Source organism: Sebastes umbrosus, chromosome 15, assembly GCF_015220745.1.
Source record: "Sebastes umbrosus isolate fSebUmb1 chromosome 15, fSebUmb1.pri, whole genome shotgun sequence".
Taxonomy (NCBI): domain Eukaryota; kingdom Metazoa; phylum Chordata; class Actinopteri; order Perciformes; family Sebastidae; genus Sebastes; species Sebastes umbrosus.
Window position 1 is genome coordinate 1,302,955 of NC_051283.1, and position 18,213 is coordinate 1,321,167.

At 42.2% G+C, this 18,213-nt stretch overlaps 1 protein-coding gene across 1 annotated transcript in view; it reads right to left on the minus strand.

Moving 5' to 3' along the window:
* Positions 1 to 1,309: 1,309 nt before the first annotated feature.
* LOC119503690 (POU domain, class 2, transcription factor 1-like) overlaps positions 1,310 to 18,213 on the minus strand; it is a 111,397-nt gene continuing 94,493 nt past the window's right edge. The window contains exons 6-16 of the mRNA XM_037795581.1: positions 17,033 to 17,302; positions 16,729 to 16,843; positions 16,399 to 16,490; positions 12,526 to 12,774; positions 12,295 to 12,436; positions 11,048 to 11,196; positions 9,189 to 9,386; positions 9,020 to 9,068; positions 8,263 to 8,404; positions 5,436 to 5,509; positions 1,310 to 2,430 (exon numbers count right to left, since the gene is read on the minus strand). Coding sequence (XP_037651509.1) covers positions 2,045 to 2,430; positions 5,436 to 5,509; positions 8,263 to 8,404; positions 9,020 to 9,068; positions 9,189 to 9,386; positions 11,048 to 11,196; positions 12,295 to 12,436; positions 12,526 to 12,774; positions 16,399 to 16,490; positions 16,729 to 16,843; positions 17,033 to 17,302 — 1,866 coding nt within the window. The 3' untranslated portion in view covers positions 1,310 to 2,044. The remainder of the gene's footprint in view (positions 2,431 to 5,435; positions 5,510 to 8,262; positions 8,405 to 9,019; positions 9,069 to 9,188; positions 9,387 to 11,047; positions 11,197 to 12,294; positions 12,437 to 12,525; positions 12,775 to 16,398; positions 16,491 to 16,728; positions 16,844 to 17,032; positions 17,303 to 18,213) is intronic.

The window sequence follows — 18,213 nt, forward strand, 5'->3', positions numbered from 1 at the left end:
AATCACAGCGAAAGACAAACAGACAGACAGGGCCTTACTCCCCCCTTTTCTCCCCTCGTCCTCCCCCTCTTTGTTTGTATTTGGTTTCGTTACGGTTCAGTCACTCATACATAATTAGTAGCAGTAGTAGTAGCTTTTGGTTTTGGGTTACTTTTTGGTTTTTTGGTCCGCCGCTTCGAGCGCACCTCCTCCTGCTCCTCTTCCTTCTTCTTCTTGCTTTCCCCCTGCAGCTTTTCATACCTTTGGCTCCTCCGCTCTGACCGCTTCTCCTCCTCCTCTTCTTCTTCTTCTTCTTCTCCTCTTTTCTTTTGGCCCTTTGATCTGATCTTTGGAGACAAAGGAGAGGGGCAGATGGGACGAAGGGATGGAGGGCAGGGGTTTGGGGGCAGTAAGGGGAACGCCGGTGCTTCACCTCTTTCTTTTGTTCTTTTTTTTTTTTTGGTTTGGACTCTTTCTTATGCTCGTAGTGTGTGTGTGTGTGTGTGTGTGTGTGTGTGTGTTTTCCCTTTGACACTGCTGAGGTTTTGTCTGGACACTCGTCTCCCGGGCGAATCAAGAGACAACGCTGCCAGAGGCGATGCTTTGGTATCCAAGAGTGACTGTCTGGTGGTAGACGAGCAGTCTGGAAGATGACATGATGATGGTATGAGTGTGTACGGGGCGATGATAAATAAAAGAAGCCAAATAATGCTGAATAAAATCCCAAGACAGTCCACATCTGCCTCTGGTATCCTCTTTGTAGGCAGCACAAGACCTGGTGAGTGTGTATACTTCAGTTTGAGCAAACATTAAAGATAACAATGAAAATATTGATATTGATAATGATAATGATAATGGCGATGAAAGTCCTGATAGAAATGTTCTGTTTGAACAGAAAATGAAGATGTAAATAATCACTGTAGATCTTTTAAACAACCAAAAAACAACCAAAAAATGAACAATATATTAATTTTTACCTGCATCAAATGAGATTTTCCAACACGTACGGTTGGTTTGATCCTATTTACGTGCCAGAAGGGGGGGTTTAATGAATAGCAGAAAGCTTTCAGGCATTCCCAGGGAAGCTTTTTAAAGCTATTTGATACTACTGTGTGTATGGGTTGGCATCTTACCTGATGTTCTAGTAGTTCTAGTAGTAAACCCCACCCGTCTGTCACTCCAGGCTGGTTAAAACAAACACTGTCTGTTCTAATGTAAGGTATGTTGACCACTGTAAAGCTGTAAATAGAGAGGTAGGTAGATATCCTGCATGTGGGATCAGCTGTAAAACATTAAACTTACGCATTTGGCAAAAAATACAAAACAATAGAAAAATAGATGTTTTATAAAACTGAAAATGAGAATAAAGGAAATCCTGAGTGAAATGAAAAATGCTTGGTATGAAGTAGAATGAAGTGAACCTGGACAGATCAGGATGCAAAAGTCTTTTTGAACTAAAGCTTTTCTCTCCGTTTGTTGTTTTTTTTTGTTGTCATTTTTGGTTTTCAGTTTTTGGTATTTGGAGATTTTGGTTTTCATCTTTGTAAGTGTGTGTTTCTCTTCTAGCATCTTTTCTTTTCTTTTTTTAAAATTTGGTTGCAACCACATGACCTTCCGAGCTTGTTGAACAAGTCTTTTCTTCTTGCCTCCCATTTCTCACACACAGGTTGGCTTCTCATCCCTGCCCTCAGCGAGTTTATATTTTCTCCAGCCGATGAAAAGCGTGCTGTTCGTTTCCCGATGCCGAGCAAAAACACTCCTCAGTGCCACCTCTCCAGCTGTGGATCATTATTTGGTTTCAGATTCCCCCCTTCCGTTCGGCAGTTCTCTCTATCCTCTCCATCCTCCCTCTCTTCGCTTCCTCCCCTCATCTGTCTGTGTATATTTTTGGCTTCAGAAGACTTCAGCGGGGAGACGGAGAAAGAGAGAGACAAAATGAGAGATGGATCAGACAGAGAGATGGCTTTGGTTGAAAGGCGAGGTTGTAAATTTAGATTTTTAAAGCTCCTTTAACTTCCTCCTCCTCGCCGTCCTCTGATAGGATGCTTTGGTCGTCAGTCAGGAATCACTCGGCCATGGCCCCTCCCATGGGCGGCGGCGAGGCTTCGCTGAAGGAACAGAAAGAGGCTGGACTTGAACAAGGAGACGCGGACTCCTCGGGGCACGAGGTCATGCTCATGAGGTCGCTGGCGCCAGGGGGCGGAGACTGGGAAAAGGAGAGCCTCGGGCCGCACACCACACCGCCGCCACCGCTGCTGACCAGTCCCATGGCAGGTGAGGAGGCTGTCGCCATGGAGCAGGTCACCATGGGGAGGAGGGTGGGCCGGTTGAGGAAGAGAGATTGGCGGAGAGAGGGAGGTACAGCGTGACCCCCAGGTCCACCCAGGAGCATGTGAGCCGCTCCACCCTCTAGGTTGGAGATAGGCAGCTGACCGCTGCTGGCTGCCAGGGCTGGTCGCGATGGAAGAGAGGAAGATGAGGGGAAGAGTGATGGAGGAAGAACAAGTAGAGGGGAGATGGAAAGAGAGATAAGACAGGAGGGGGGAGGAGGGAAAGAGAAGAAAGACAAAAAGATGCAAGAAACTCAGGAGAAAGCAGAGAGAGGACGTGAATACAAGGTGACAAAGGATGAAGAGAGGTAAAAAAAAAAGGAGGAAGGGAGAAGAGTGAAAAGAAGAGCAGGATGGTGAAGGATATAGAGAGCAGAGACAGGAGAAAGGACAGAAGAAGAGGTGAAGGGAAAGATGGAGAGAGGAGAAGAGGAGGATGTAGAACATAGAAGAAAACAGGAAGTCAGTGAACAGATCAGACACATCAGTAACTACAGATAGAGATGATGAGGGACTATAACAAATATACATTGTCTTATCTATAGAACAGAAATAAATGATTGATAGGCAGGCGTAAAGGATTAAAGGGTCGGTTCACCCAACTCACAACACAACTATTCTCAAACAAATTTCAGTGGTAAAAAGTAATTCCTTTCAAAACTGTTGACAACTTGTTGTGGTTGTTAACTAACTAACTAAGGACAGTAATCCTGTTAATGGCTTTTTGAAATATTTCAATGCTGTGAGTGCTACGGATGAAAATTCATACAATATCACTGTATTGAGGCAGACGTCCTGCAGATAAAACCAAACTATCTGCATGGATAGATACCACAAGAGGGAAGTAAGAAAAGATGTTGTGTTTTGGAATTTGGGTGAATTGAACCTTTACACATGAATATGTTTCTATTTACATTTGGAGGTGATGAAGACTCAACTCTCTGATCCAAGCAGACAAACGATCAGCCAAAGGATGAAGATGTAGATGGTTGTTTACTACACATGCACACAACCAGCACACTAGTCCACGTGATGACGAAATGGATTGAGGCGGATGTTTGTGAAAGTGTGAAAATGAACTTCTGTCTCATCCTGTTGACTGTCTGCACACAAATCCAAGTACAGCCAGGTCAAAAATTAAATCAAATCAACAGGGCTGTCACAGTTAACGCCATAATAACGTGTTAACGCAAATCCGTTTTATTGCCACTCATTTCTGTAATGCATTAAAGCAATCGATATTTATTATTTGGCTGTGAGTGAAGGTATCATATGAAACCAGTAAACCTGATGAATCCATCGGTACCAACCATGTCATACTAGCTGGTCATGAAGGAGGTTAAATAACGCTCCAAACTTACACTAAATGTTGGCGAGGAAAAACTGTCATGTCCATTTTCAAAGGGGTCCCTTGACCTCTGACCTCCAGATATGTGAATGTAAATGCGTTCTATGGGTACCCACGAGTCTCCCCTTTACAGACATGCCCACTTTATTATAATCACATGCAGTTTGGGGCAAGTCATAGTCAAGTCAGCACACTGACACACTGACAGCTGTTGTTTCCTGTTGGGCTGCAGTTTGCCATGTTCTGATTGGAGCATATTGTTTTATGCTAAATGCAGTACCTGTGAGGGTTTCTGGACAATATCTATCATTGTTTTGTGTTGTTAATTGATTTACAATAATTAATATATACATGCATTTGCATAAAGCAGCATATTTGTCCATTCCTATGTTGATAAGAGGATTAAATATTTGACAAATCTCCCTTTAAGGTACATTTTAAACAGATTAAAAATGTGCTATTAATTGCGTTTCAAATATTTGAATCAATTGACATCTCTAAAAAATAGCTGACAAAATTAAGAGAGAAACACTTTGACTAAAAGTTGACTAAAAGTAATGAATTTCCGGCAACTGAAACATTTTCAGTTGTCTTTGACTAAAACTATGAAGGATAAAAATGACTAAAATGTGACTAAAACTAATAAACATTGTCGTCTTAAGCCTGAGACTAAATCTAAAATAGCTGCCAAAATTAACATTTGCAGACCGCTCATAAAAAACACCTAGTGACCTGAAGAGGTTCATTTATAAGACAATTTTCAAGGCATCATTATGTCAGATGACGCGCTGTGGTGACCCCTAACGGGAGCAACCGATCGAAGAGGAGGATTACATTATATTGCAATGAGAAATAAAACCCCAACACTGAAAGGAATCTGCAGAATTACTGCAGCAAACATGGCAGAATAAGCCGTGTATCAGTCAGAGCTCTGCTCTAACACAGAGTGACACCTGCTGACTTTTGAATTCTGGTGTAATAGTCAACACTTTTATCCATTACAGCATGGTGAGTGTAAACATTCATAGCGTGCGTGGGCCCAGAGGGATTCAAACCAGAAATCCTTTTCACGTCAACACTTCATTTCAACCCCAACCTCTTTTCAGCGAGGCTCCTCTTTCTTCTTTCCTTCAGCCTATAACTCTATCAGAGCCGGCAGTGCCAGAGCTGCAGTTTCCATAACAGGCTGTATCCTTCTCATCAACACTTGGCCTGGAGGGGGCCGGCTCTGAATGACGCCGAACGGAGCGGGAGAGAAGGGGAAGGTCTGAATCGGCGCTATAGGGAGATGGATCACATGAGGGATTCAAAGCTGAGCTTATTTGTGATGCTTAATTGATTTGGCAGCAGATCGCCTCTTTGAAAAAGGGGAATTCTGAGTGGAAACTAGTTATTTAGCCAACAGGCCTAGATATTGAGAGGGAGGGGATTGTGCCTGTTCAACTGTTTACTGTAAGCTGACTTGGCCTCCTAAGCTTTGCCATAAGGGGCTCTTGTCACTTTGTGATAATAGCAGGCTATTGTATGAGAATCAAATTGAATCTTTCACCATACTGAGCGATTCAAAAAGTTTGTGCTGAGGAGGAGGAGTGTGCGCCGGGCTGCTGCCGTCTGAGGCTGCAAGGAAATTCATTTTGGACAGAATGGATGGAGGGTGAAATGGGAAGAGGTCTTTAGAAAAGGAGACTCATGAAGACTCGCTGGGCTGGAGGCGGCATGCACTGACACACACACACACACACACACACACACACACACACACACATGCACACACACACCTTGCATGGTAGCCAGGGGGTTGCTGCCAATGAGGCCCGGGTTCATCCCTGTGCTTAGTCCCATCATTGTGTTCCTGAAATGTGGATGGACCGCAAATTCACACACGCACGCACGCACGCACGCACGCGCACGCACGCACACACACACACACACACACACACACACACACACATGCGCAAAAATTCACACATGTAGAGAAACAGTTGGCAGGTTAAAGCTTCAGTAGGCAGCATATGTTTGGCATCATTGGGCAAAAATCCCATAATAACCTTCCAGCATATTGTAATTCAAGTGTTCTGAGAGAAAACTAGACTTCTTCTCCTCCTCATGGCTCTGTTTTCAGACTTTAGAACATCTAGCCCGTGACGGGAGACTTTGACCAATCACAGGTAATTTCAGAGAGAGAGAGCGTTCCTATTGGCTGTGCTCCGGCTGGTGGGCGGTGCTTGGTATTTCCTAAACTTGGCCTCAACATGGCTGCCGAGTCACAAACTTTCTCATTTTACAGCTAAACCGTGCACTACAAGATGATTCTGAGAACATCTGAGGAGAGAAATAGACATTAGAGTAACTGAATATTGATCAATATTTGATCAGCTCTGTGAATGATTGACTTGTGGCTCTCATAGACGAAAGCTGGGCAGCAGACTCCAGATCAGATCTGACTGATTGTTTTCCTCCGGTCTGTGGAATCTTGCAGATGCCGTTAGGAGCACCGGAGGACACAGAGGAACATGACTTTTTTCAGATTACCGGTCTCATGCACTACTGTCAGGATATAGTAACCGTTTTATAGAAATACCTTTTTTTATCATTCAGTATGTGCTCCACTTCTACCCACTGCAGCTTTAAGGGATATAAAGCCAACGTACTGATCAGTGATCTGAAGGCTTCCAACTCTTGTCTTGTTTTTGATGGTGTAGTTGAGACACCCGCAGCTTCTCCTATTTTTGTGTAGCACCTGACATTTTCTCTGTGTCAAAACTGCACTCCTTAGCTTGTACATGCGTCTCTATAGTCTCTTTCTCACATGCAACGCAACCCTGAAATGATCTAGTCGTGACCCAGAGGAGCTGTATTTTAGAACGCAAATGTCCGAATCAGTTGGACTGGATGTTAAACAGACTTTACACAGACACCTGAGTCTGTGTGATGTCCGATTGAACCACTGTCTGGAGCATAGATATATAGATTCCGCATTTGCCTTTGGATCGTACACCAACGTCGCAACCATATTGGGGAGGTCAGCACTGGCTGTTAAACACATACGAGTGAACGGGGGAGCTGCAGTTTACATTTCTCAACCAGTTTCAAAGAGTAATTTTTATATTCAAGCGTTTATAATCTTCGTGGATTACTGCTGGAGTACTGCTGGAGATCTGTTTTTACCAACGAAAATGTTTAACCGGAGAGACGACGAGATTCCAGAACTTCTGCCGAAATCAGTGGACAAATTCAAGGACATCAAGAGACTCGGTGTAATCCTGCCTCCTCCATGCTCTACCTAGCCTTTTTCATACATTTGGGAGTGTTTGAGTTGTTTTTGAATGAGTGAAGCCGTCAACACTCGATGCAATGAAACTTGATACCACCTGATACATACAGTACGTAGCTGAATGCTCCACAGAGATCTGTGCATTCTGCTGCCTGAGGCTCGTCAGACTGCTGCCACACAGGTTCCACTGCAATTACAAAACGGCTCGTGTGTGTGAACATACAGAATTGCAGTGGAACCTGTGTGGCAGCAGTCTGACGAGCCTCAGGCAGCAGAATGCACAGATCTCTGTGGAGCATTCAGCTACGTACTGTATGTATCAGGTGGTATCAAGTTTCATTGCATCGAGTGTTGACGGCTTCACTCATTCAAAAACAACTCAAACACTCCCAAATGTATGAAAAAAAACCTCTAAAAGATATAATCATAGATGTAATTAAATCAAATAGCAAACCTGTAAAAGTATCGTAGCCATATTTGTGATTTCATACAGAAGAGTAAATGAGACTCTCTTTTATTTTGAAAGAAAACGTGTTTCTCTCTTTTATCTAAGTTTTTATTATTAACTCAACTGTACAATACTTTATGCAATTATTCAACTGTGCAATACTGTCATTAATACTGTATTTATACTGTGCACTTCAAGAAATATTCTTATTTAATTCTTATTTATACCATTCTCGCATTTATATTTAACACACTTAATAGCTCCCACTTCTCAGCTTCTTGTATTGATTTGCACTGTGGTTATAGGATATACAGTACATTGCACGTCTTAATGCAAAGATGTGTACATATTTCATATTTCTTATATTCTCATTTCTTATTTTTAAATTTGTTACTTACTTATATTTCTTTACATGTGTTTATATTTTAGCATTATGTACATCATTTACATGTTACATTCTCCTTTATTTCTATTTTTTATTATTTTATTTCTTACATTTCTTTATGTTTATATAAGAGCAACTGTTCCCCCGGGGATCAATAAAGTATTTCTGATTTCTGATCTGGGGCTGCAACTAATGATTATTTTTATTATTAATTATTCAGTTGATTTTTTTTGTTACAGATTTATTGATTTATTTTACAAAACTTGGATTTATAAAATGTCAAATTTCTGGCTCCAACAGTTCAGAAAATAAATATTTTAATTTCTTAATACAATTTTACAAGATTCTCCCATTTGAGATGTGGAAACTGGAAAATATTGGATTGTTTTGCTTTTGCCTTATACGATAAGTATATTGTTTTGGACCTTGGATGAAAACTGCACTCACTGCACATAAGATAACTATCTTTCTTTTTTTTAAATTTACATAAACACTCACCCGGTGTTGAGCCCAAGGGCCACAAGGCTGGAAGTGGCGGGGCTAGCCGTGCTGTGAGGAGGCGGGGTCACAGAAGAAGAGGTGGAGCCTACTGCAGCTGAGCTGACGGGAGTCATGGGGCAGGATGCTGAAGAGCTGGCGGCTGAGGGGAAGAGAAGAAGAGAGATATTGATGCCATGTAGTGGGTTAGCTGTCACTGCGCGGACGGCGTTATTACTAAATAAACACTTGGACGACACAGTTCTTCATCAACAGTCAGGATCCTGAGCTTTTGGAGCGTCTTCTTTAACTCCAGGTTGGAGAGAGAAGTTTGCGACTGGAAAGTATTAGCCTCGGCTCAACGGGCCAATAAATTTCCAGCTGTGTTTGTTACCTGTCAGGCCATCTGTCATATCTGTGAAGCCTGGGATAGCTCACGCTGTAGCCAAGGTCTATAAATCATAAGGACAAGTCGTGACTCATGGAGGTAAACAACTCAAGATGGGACCAGTGCTTCCATGTTGTCGTCAACAAAACATCATTGTTTTCTATTTCAATCTTCCTCTCACAGAAATCATTTTTTGAAAGTGATGATTCTTCAGTGTTTCATCAAACCAGCAAACAGAAATATCCACTTCTTCCAAATAACGTCAGGGCCAGTTTAATCTTGCTGTGGCCGACCTCAGGGTTCCAAAAACACAATTGGGAAGCGCTGCTCTAACCTTTAATAATTCATTGACGAGACTCTACACGGGCACAAACAGTAATTACAGCTCACCTGTTGTGCTGAGACAGGTGGTGACCTGGGACAGACCCTGACTCGATATCTGGAGAGGGAGAAGAGAGAAATCAGGAAATACTTCCATCCATCTGTGAGACAAATATCAGGCCAACTTACACCAAAAAAGTGGTAAAGTAGGTGTTAGTGGATGTATGGTGGACCGTACCATGTGCGGGCTGTAGCAGGAGGCTTTGTGTGTCACAACAGGCGAGGTCTGGCTAGGCAGGGGAGGGGTAGTGCTGCTGGAGGGGTTGATGCGTTTCTCTTTCTGCCTGCGGTTGCAGAACCAAACGCGGATCACCTCCTTCTCCATATTGAGCTGATCTGCCATGAGCAGGATCTCCTCCGAGGTAGGCTTCTGGTTCTGAGGAGGAAAACATCAGACTGATGAGTAAATACACAGATGAGGAGATACTGAAAACAATGTAGAACTTCTGTCAGAACACGAGTGACTCTGCCGGTTTAAATGCATACCCTCAACCGATTTGTCTTCAACAATGTTCTGGTGTCAAAATGACAAAAATCATTTCTCTCTGAAATGTTTATATGCATGACTGTTACCTGGAACAAAGTATTTCTACACTGTGGTATTGCTACTTTTATTGGAGTAAAAGATCTGAATACTTTTTCCACCTCTGATATCTTAAAGTCACCATAAGTAGGATTTTCCTATAAAACACCGACTACATTTACATACAGTATACAACATATTCAGTTCTTTGCCCGTATTCCAAAAAAGACAATATTATATGGCTAATGAAAATGAATATTCCACTAATATTCCTGTTTACATGCAGCTGAGCATACTGTGATATTTGCGGGTATCCAAAAACCTGTTGATATCCAAGTCTTTCATAATGTTTAAAAGTATATGTGTTTCTCCTTCTGACCTGAATAGTGGGCTTTGCAGGGCGGGGGGCTGACTTTGAATGTTGGGTTTACAAACCGCAACCAACAAATCCTCCTCATTCTGCCTTTAATGCTGTTGTTATGGTACCTTATGTCTCGTTATGGCACTTAAATTCACTTTGTTTTGAGAGCGCCTAGATTCTTGCTCGAAAATTCAAATTTGTTTTCATTATCACATTTATTATTTCCATAAAATGAAAGCTAAGACTCAGTTCCTGCACCATACAATAAATACCATACCTTTCAAATGTCAGTTAGAAATTAAAAAATGCATTGAGATTAGGGCTGTCAAAGTTAACGTGATAATAACGCGTTAATGAATTAACGCAATTCGATCTTTCGGAGGTTGTAGCGAGCTTAAGAGGTTTTAGAGCTGGAGTAAAGATATTTGCATCGTATGAAACTAAATCTAAGGAATCCATCGGTACCAACCATGTTATACTAGCTTGTCAGGAAGGAGGCTAAATATCACTACGAAGTTACACTAAATTTTGGGGCAGAAAAACTGTCATGGCCATATTCAAAGGGGTCCATTGACCTCTAACCTCCAGATATGTGAATGTAAATGGGTTCTATGGGTACCCACGAGTCTCCCCTTTACAGACATGCCCACTTTATGATAATCACATGCAGTTTTGGGGCAAGTCATAGTCAAGTCAGCACACTGACACACTGACAGCTGTTGTTGCCTGTTGGGCTGCAGTTTGCCATGTTATGATTGGAGCATATTGTTTTATGCTAAATGCAGTACCTGTGAGGGTTTCTGGAAAATATCTGTCATTGTTTTGTGTTGATAATTGATTTCCAATAATAAATATATACACACATTTGCATAAAGCAGCATATTTGTCCACTCCCATGTTGATAAGAGGATTAAATACTTGACAAATCTAACTTTAAGGTTAATTTTGTATAGACAAAAAATGTGTGATTAATTTGCGATTAATCGCAATTAACTATGGACAATCATCCGGTTAATCATGATTAAATATTTTAATCGGTTGACAGCCCTAATTGAGATATGAATTTGAGAGATATCATTTTGTGGATGTGTCTCCCTATGCAGACTGACAGACACAGTCTCCTGTATACTTGGTAAATAAGACTCTCTCCTACCATGTGGAAGTTGCGCTCTAAGGCCACTCGCACATTGGTCTCGATGCTGGTGCGTTTCTTCCTGCGTCGGCCGGACAGACCCTCGATGCCCAGCATGGGGGAGGAGAGAGAAGATGGGCTGGGCAGCATGCTGTCTATTGCCATGGTTTCTGTAGGAGAGAGAGAGAGACACACAGAGAGAGAGAGAGAGAGAGAGAGAGAGAGAGAGAGAGAGAGTAGAGAAAGAAAGAATTAAAAACGAGAAATGAAGACATGCACAGAAAGCACAGAAAGAAGCACGCAATGAAGACAAGAATGGTAAAAAAGGAAAAGGAAAAGAACCATCACAGATTTTTAGCACAGAACTCATATGGTGAAAACAAAATAAAAGAAATTGAACAAGCTAATCATATCATAATCATAACTAAATAGATGAAGTTCTTCATAAATGTCTGTGTTAAAGTTCAAAATACCATATTATCAAATAAATTAAACAACTCTAATTCTTTAAAGAAAGAGACATTGAGAGTATTCCGTTAACAATATTTCCAGCAAAAATGACAGTTTATTAGGACCATTTTTGGTAAAAAAAAATGTACAGCCGGGGGAGGAGGGTAGTATTCTGAGGGAAGTGAACCGATGTGGTTCATTGACAAAAACCACTGTATTTCCAAGTTTTTTTCTGCCAAATTTATGACTTTATAATCTCAGAGAATATTCAAGGTAATTTCTCGTAAATGTGTGAGTTTCTTCACATAAATTTACCACTTCAATCTCAGAGAATATCCAAGTTGCTTCTTGTGTATTTACGACTTTATAATCTTAGAGGATAGTCAAGTTTGTTTCTTGTAAATTTGTGACTTTAATCTCAGAAAGTATTTAAGGTTACTTCTCGTAAATGTGTCACTCTAGCACTAGAGTATTTTCTCATAAATTTACCACTTTAATCTCAGAGAATATCCACATTTTTTCTCGTAAATTTATCACTTTAATCTTGGAAATTGTGAGCTTTTTTTCACGGAATATTACCCCCCTCCTAACCTTCTTAACCTACAATGGCCCTATTACGCTGTCGTACTTTCATCTATCCAGGCGATTTCTTTAAGAGCTTGGTTAAGTTCAGTTCAGGTCATTTCTAAAACTTTAAAGTCATGCAAAATGAATGCCTGCAGGGATAAACTCTGCTGTCTCTCTGTTCTTTATGACAGACCAGTGTGTGCAGTCAATCAGGTTACGGGTACCTGCTCTGATAAGTTTGGGATGTTTACCTGCATCATTCAGCCACTTCTCAAGCAGCGGCTTCAGCTTGCACATGTTCTTAAAGCTCAGGTTGAGAGCTTCAAATCGGGAGATGGTGGTCTGGCTGAAGTCGTTGCCATACAGTTTGCCCATAGCCACGCCGACGTCTCCCTGACCGAGACAGATAAACAATGTCAGAAACAGAGCTGAGACTCACACACACTCCACTCTTCCACCTTCCTCTTATCTCCGTCTGTTACCTGGGTGAATCCCAGCTTGATGCGTCGTTGTTTGAAGGTGCGGGCAAACTGCTCCAGCTCCTCCAGGTCGCTGGGCTCTTCCCCCATGTGACCCCCGTGACCTCCAGGAGTCAAGCCGGACGTCAACGAGGAAGGCATGACACTGCTAGACGCTGAGGTGGCTCCTACGACGCCAACGCCGCTGCTGCCGGTGGCAACTATAGAGCCGCCGCTGCTTCCACTGACCACAACATCGCTGCTCTTCTCCCTCTGTAATATCAGCAAGATGTAAACAAGAAATGAAACGAATCCTAAACCCAGCAGGTGTTGGTTTCATGGCCCATTCACCTTTATCTAATGACTTTTTTCTTAACTGATGGTATTATTGTAATTATTTTATCTTGTTTTATATTGTGTATTTTGGATTTTATTTACTTTTATTGTTTATTTTCTTATTGTAAATATAATGTAATATATATACATATATAAATATAATATGTAATATTGTAATATTGTAATAATAACAATAATAGTATTATTATTACTACTACATTTTACAAAGCTGTAAAGGCAATGAAAAACATTCTATAAAATAAATGTGTTTTCACTTTCCAGGAATTGAAATAAACTGGTTAGTGAATACATCAGCTGGGAAACGTGCCTAAAAAATATATATATAATTTGACCCTGGGTGCATTGACAAATTATACAGATTTTCCAGGAATCATGCACACAAAAAAACATGCCCACCTTTTATTCTAAACAGGAGAAAAATCCTATGAATGTAATATTTGAAGACAGAGTTTAACCTGAGCCTGCCACTAGCCCAGCTAACAACGAGACGACACACGCGACACGTCAAAGCAGGAATTTGACCCGGCGAGCTTCGGGAGTATCAACTAATTGAGCAGACATCATGCGTGATATCTGCTTCTACATGCCTCATTCACATTCATCGTCTCTGTGCATAAAATACATGAGCAAGCAGGGAGCGTCCGCCGTCGTGTTTGACATGACTTCATCACGGCTTAATGAAAAATCCATAACGGCTCTGGGATATGTGAGGATGCATTCATGCATTATGTTACAGAAGATAAAGGCTGAGGACACAGTGTGAGCTGTGTGGATATATCATCAAGATTCAAGATGGAATATATTTAGTATTAAGCGGATACCTCGTGCTCTGGCAGATGGTGCAGCAGAGATCAGCTATTTGTTTAAACTATAAAGGGACTTGTGTCTCCTGAAGCAGACCACAACAATCAAGTGTGTTGTGCATTCTGCAGGTGGTTTACAGCAGATGACGGTTGATAGTGGTGAATGTCAGTCTGACAAATGGATGGGTATCGAAACTCGGTACTAAATGGAGCAATTAAGAAAATGACTTTCCTAATTATTTAGACTACATGAACGTCATCTTGCACCTTTGATCTCACCAACTCTGTTTCTAATTTGTAATAAGATTAAAGCAGCAGTAGGCGAGATTGGAGCAAATATGATTAAAAAATGTTATTTTTCTAAAACGGTTTCTATATCCTGACAGTAATGCATGACACAAGTAATTTGAAAAAAAATCATGTTCCTCTGTGTCCTCCGGTGCTCCTAACAGCATCTGCAAGATTTCACAGACTGGAGAAAAACAAGCAGTCAGAGCTGATCTGGAGTCTGCCGTCCAGCTGCCATGAGCAGCTGTCAATCACTCGCGAACTTCGACCAAACGGTCAAACCAGGCAGCTCTGATCAAATATGAATCAATATTCTGTTACGTTAATGTCTATTTCTCTCCTCAGATGTTCTCAGAATCATCTTGTAGTGCACGGATTAGCTGTAAAATGAGAAAGTTTATGACTCGGCAGCCATGTTGAGATCTGTCGAGGAAATACCAAGCACCGCCCACCAGCCGGAACACAGCCAATAGGAACGCTCTCTCTCTGAAATTACCTGTGATTGGCCAAAGTCTCTCATCATGGGGCTAGATTTTTCTGAAGACTAAATGTGTCTAATGTGTCTGAAAACAGAGCCATGAGGAGGAGCAGAAGTCTAGTTTCCTCTCAGAACACTTGAATTACAATATGCTGAAAGGTTATTATGGAATCTTTGCCCAATGATGCCAACAAAAATGTCAGCCTACTGAGGCTTTAAAACATTGGTCAAGAGAGTGATCTCTCTCTCAGCCTGTCATCTGTGAGCGTCTCTCTCCACACACACAGACACAGAGACCGGAGATCCTGCTCTTAGCGACAATGGCGGAGAGAACAAAACGGTCCAAAGTGCTTTGTTTGTCAGGGCAGAAACATGAGCAATCTGTCAAAACATCTGGCCAAAGTGCATCAGATACATGTGGAGAAATGCTCCGTTTTCCACAGACTAGCTCGTTCATTCCTCGTTGCCCCATCCACCTCAGCTATGTTATGCTAGCAGCCTAGATCCCACACGGAGTTAACTACGTTACACAAACATGGCTTAATGATTCAAAGTAACCATTAGCCAGCTACAGCTATATTTAGCTCTAGCCTAAATATAGGTGTGTTCATAAATACCCCCTAAAATGATCAGAGCATCATCTGAACTGTTGTTGAGAAATTCACAGTTGCAGTTTCAGAGCGCTCCGAGCGTCCTCAAACAGCACACTCAACTTTCTGTGTTTAAGTTACAGCTCCAATGAACCGACCCACTCCTCGCTCTACTACTGTTGGTCCAAGCCAAAGACAAGCCCAAAGCCCCTTCATGACAGCAGCTAGTGGGAGGATGACTGAGGAGAGGGTGAATGAGTGTCCCCTAGCTGTGACCAGTTCATAGTGAAAGGCCCTCACCACTTTACAACAGTGGAGTCCAAGTCTGTCAGTATATACTGTATAGAGTTGTATTCATTTGGTAGGATAGAGTAGTATAAAAGGGACTAATGTTAAACCCCTCACTCCACAATACCATGTACAATCATTAAACAAGAAAACAATGCTGTTGTAGTTGCTACTCAAATGTTAAATTATACTGTATACAGTATATATGAAAAAATAAAGCAATGTTAATTCTGTTATTAATTTGTCATATTAATGCGTATATAATATTGTATATATTATTCGCGTGGTGCGCGAAAGCTCCGCAAGTTGTCGCGGTGCTCTGTCATGCATCTCCAACTACGAGTGCTGCCCTTTTCATTTCAACATGGACGCCTTCGAGGGAAGACTGGCCGAGCAGGTTGGCCTGTACAGACGTCTCTACAACTGTTCATTGAGAGAGCACAGGGACAGTCAGATGTCATTAAAGACTTCTAAAGAAACAGGCAACACACTGGGGAAAGAAGACGCTTTCTGCTGCAGGCCGTGAAAGAATCTGTGAAATCGTTTTGTAAAAGCTAAAAAAGGTCTCATAGAAAGAGAGGCGACCCGAGGGGAACCACCGAGAGACGGAAAGTCATTTTGACTTGAAAGTAAGCGACGGTAATAATTACACTACACAAATGCGATGCATCACTTCTTTACTTCTTTCTTATTCACAGAATATTTTGTTTGCACACCTCCTGGCGTTTCGGAGCATATCGCAACAAACAACACGCTGAGCATGAACGCCTCTGTGCATGCTTGTAGTGTGCGTGCCATCTACAGAGACCCACGACATGGTGTCTCGCGCCAGTATAAACAAAGCTTAAGAGTACCCATAAAGTGCCGGATGGATAAGCAGTATTGGTAAGAGTAGTAGTACCGTTAACATCTTAACGATACCCATCCCTCGTCTGACAGACTTCCTGTGGTGCAGAGATTCAGCAGCTATTCAAATGGCATGAAAATAACAAATCCCACTTGTCGTGTAGTTACGTTCTGTAGTTTCCAAAGGTGTCTTTTTCTCTCTTTCTTCCCTCCCACTCCATATCTGTCACACAAAGACATTCTCTACCTGTGCTTGGAGTCCCAGGCGAGGTGGAGTTGTCAGTAGTCCCCCTGGGCTTTGCTGAGGTAGCTGGATCAGATTTGGTGTCGAGAGCAAACCTGTGAAAGGAAGAGCAACCGATTAACAAACCGGTCAACCAAATCATTACATGAGTTAACCAGTGAAGCAATCAGACCGGTAAGGAACAGAACAAGAGTGATTTATGACCCTTAAATGATGTGTGCTTTACTTTTGATTAAAAACTTCTGTTTTGGATTCTTCGGAGTAACTCTTCTGTGCTTGCCAGTGTGTGTTTCATTGCAATTATGAAAAGTGAAGAGCAGAAGTTGACCTCACCCTGCTGCGATTGCTGTGCCTGTGCTGGCTGAGACAGGAGGAACTGGGCTGGAGACTGGAGAGGATGACCCGGCATCAGAACCAGCTGCTGGAGCTGCAACAGCTGCTGGATGTCCTGCAACAAAGACACAGACATGTTTCACTTTACAGCACAAATACACTGGGCTTAAAGCTAACAGAAGTCAATTTGAAGATTTGAAAAACACTAACATGCTTTACTTCATGTGTTCCAATAAGTTGTTAACTATGGCGGTGATTCAGTAAAAAGGTACATCCTGTTCATTAAATCATTGGCTGCTCATACCTGGGCAGTGAGCTGGATTGGCTGCGACAGGGCCAGCTGCGGTGGAGGCGGGACATGGACAGTTTGTTCCTGTTTGGTTTGCTGTTGCTGCTGGGATTGTGATTGGCTCTGCTGCTGCTGCTGGTTGGCTTGTTGCTGCGCGGCAGCGTGGGCGGCATGGGCGGCGTGAGCGGCGTGGGCGGCGTTGGACTGCTGAACGGCGGCCGCCAGGAGCTGGGCCTGAGCCTGTTGGAGGAGCAGCTGCTGCTGGGCCGGGAGGAGAGCGGCAAGCTGGGGGGGAGAGCAGGAGGAGGAGGAGGGATGGGGCGATGGCAATGAGGCGAGAAAGAAATGAGGACATCGACGGCAAATGAGATGAAGATGTAAAGATGCAGAAAGGGGATGAAAAGGAGAGGTGAAGGACGGGTCGAGGTATGACAACAAAAGGACGAGAGAACCATCACATAAAGGAAGAATGAAATGAAGACGAAAGTGGAGACATAAAGAAAGTCAGGAGAGAGAAGAAAGAGCGGTGTCAGCTACACATTCCAGGAGTAGAGGTGTAGGAGAATCTGTTAGCGGACAGTAAAAGCATGCCAGAGCAGGACAAGCAAGAAAAGCCATCCACTTAACTTAGACAACATTTAGCTTAGATATTTCTCTTCCTACTCTACATGTGCACGTGTTTTCTTGTCCTTCAGGGCAGTTATGTACTTCTACTGAATATTTTCCTGTGTGCTAGTGCATGACAGTTACCACGATATTACTCTGAACTTCAAATGAAGAACTAAATAAAGGGACATTCACTCAAATGAATGTTTGGAGCTGCTTATTATATTCATAGAGCCTTTAACTATTGAGTTTGGTTCATTTTAATAGCTGAGAGCAATGCTAAAGTTCAGACTAACTGAAATGACAACAAATGCTTTAGATTAGGGCGGTCAAAGTTAACGCGATAACAACATGTTCATGCAAATTTGTTTTAAACGGCGCAAATTTCTTTAACGCATTAACGCAACTTGTGATTTTTAATTAACCTCTTAAAAATCCGACGGGCCGCCAATCTTTCCGAGTTTGTAGCGGGCTCAGAATGAAGGTACTGGCATCATATGAAACTAGAAAAACCTGTTGAATCCATCGGTACCAACCATGTCACACTAGCTTGTTGTGAAGGAGGTTAAATAACTCTCCAAACTTATGCT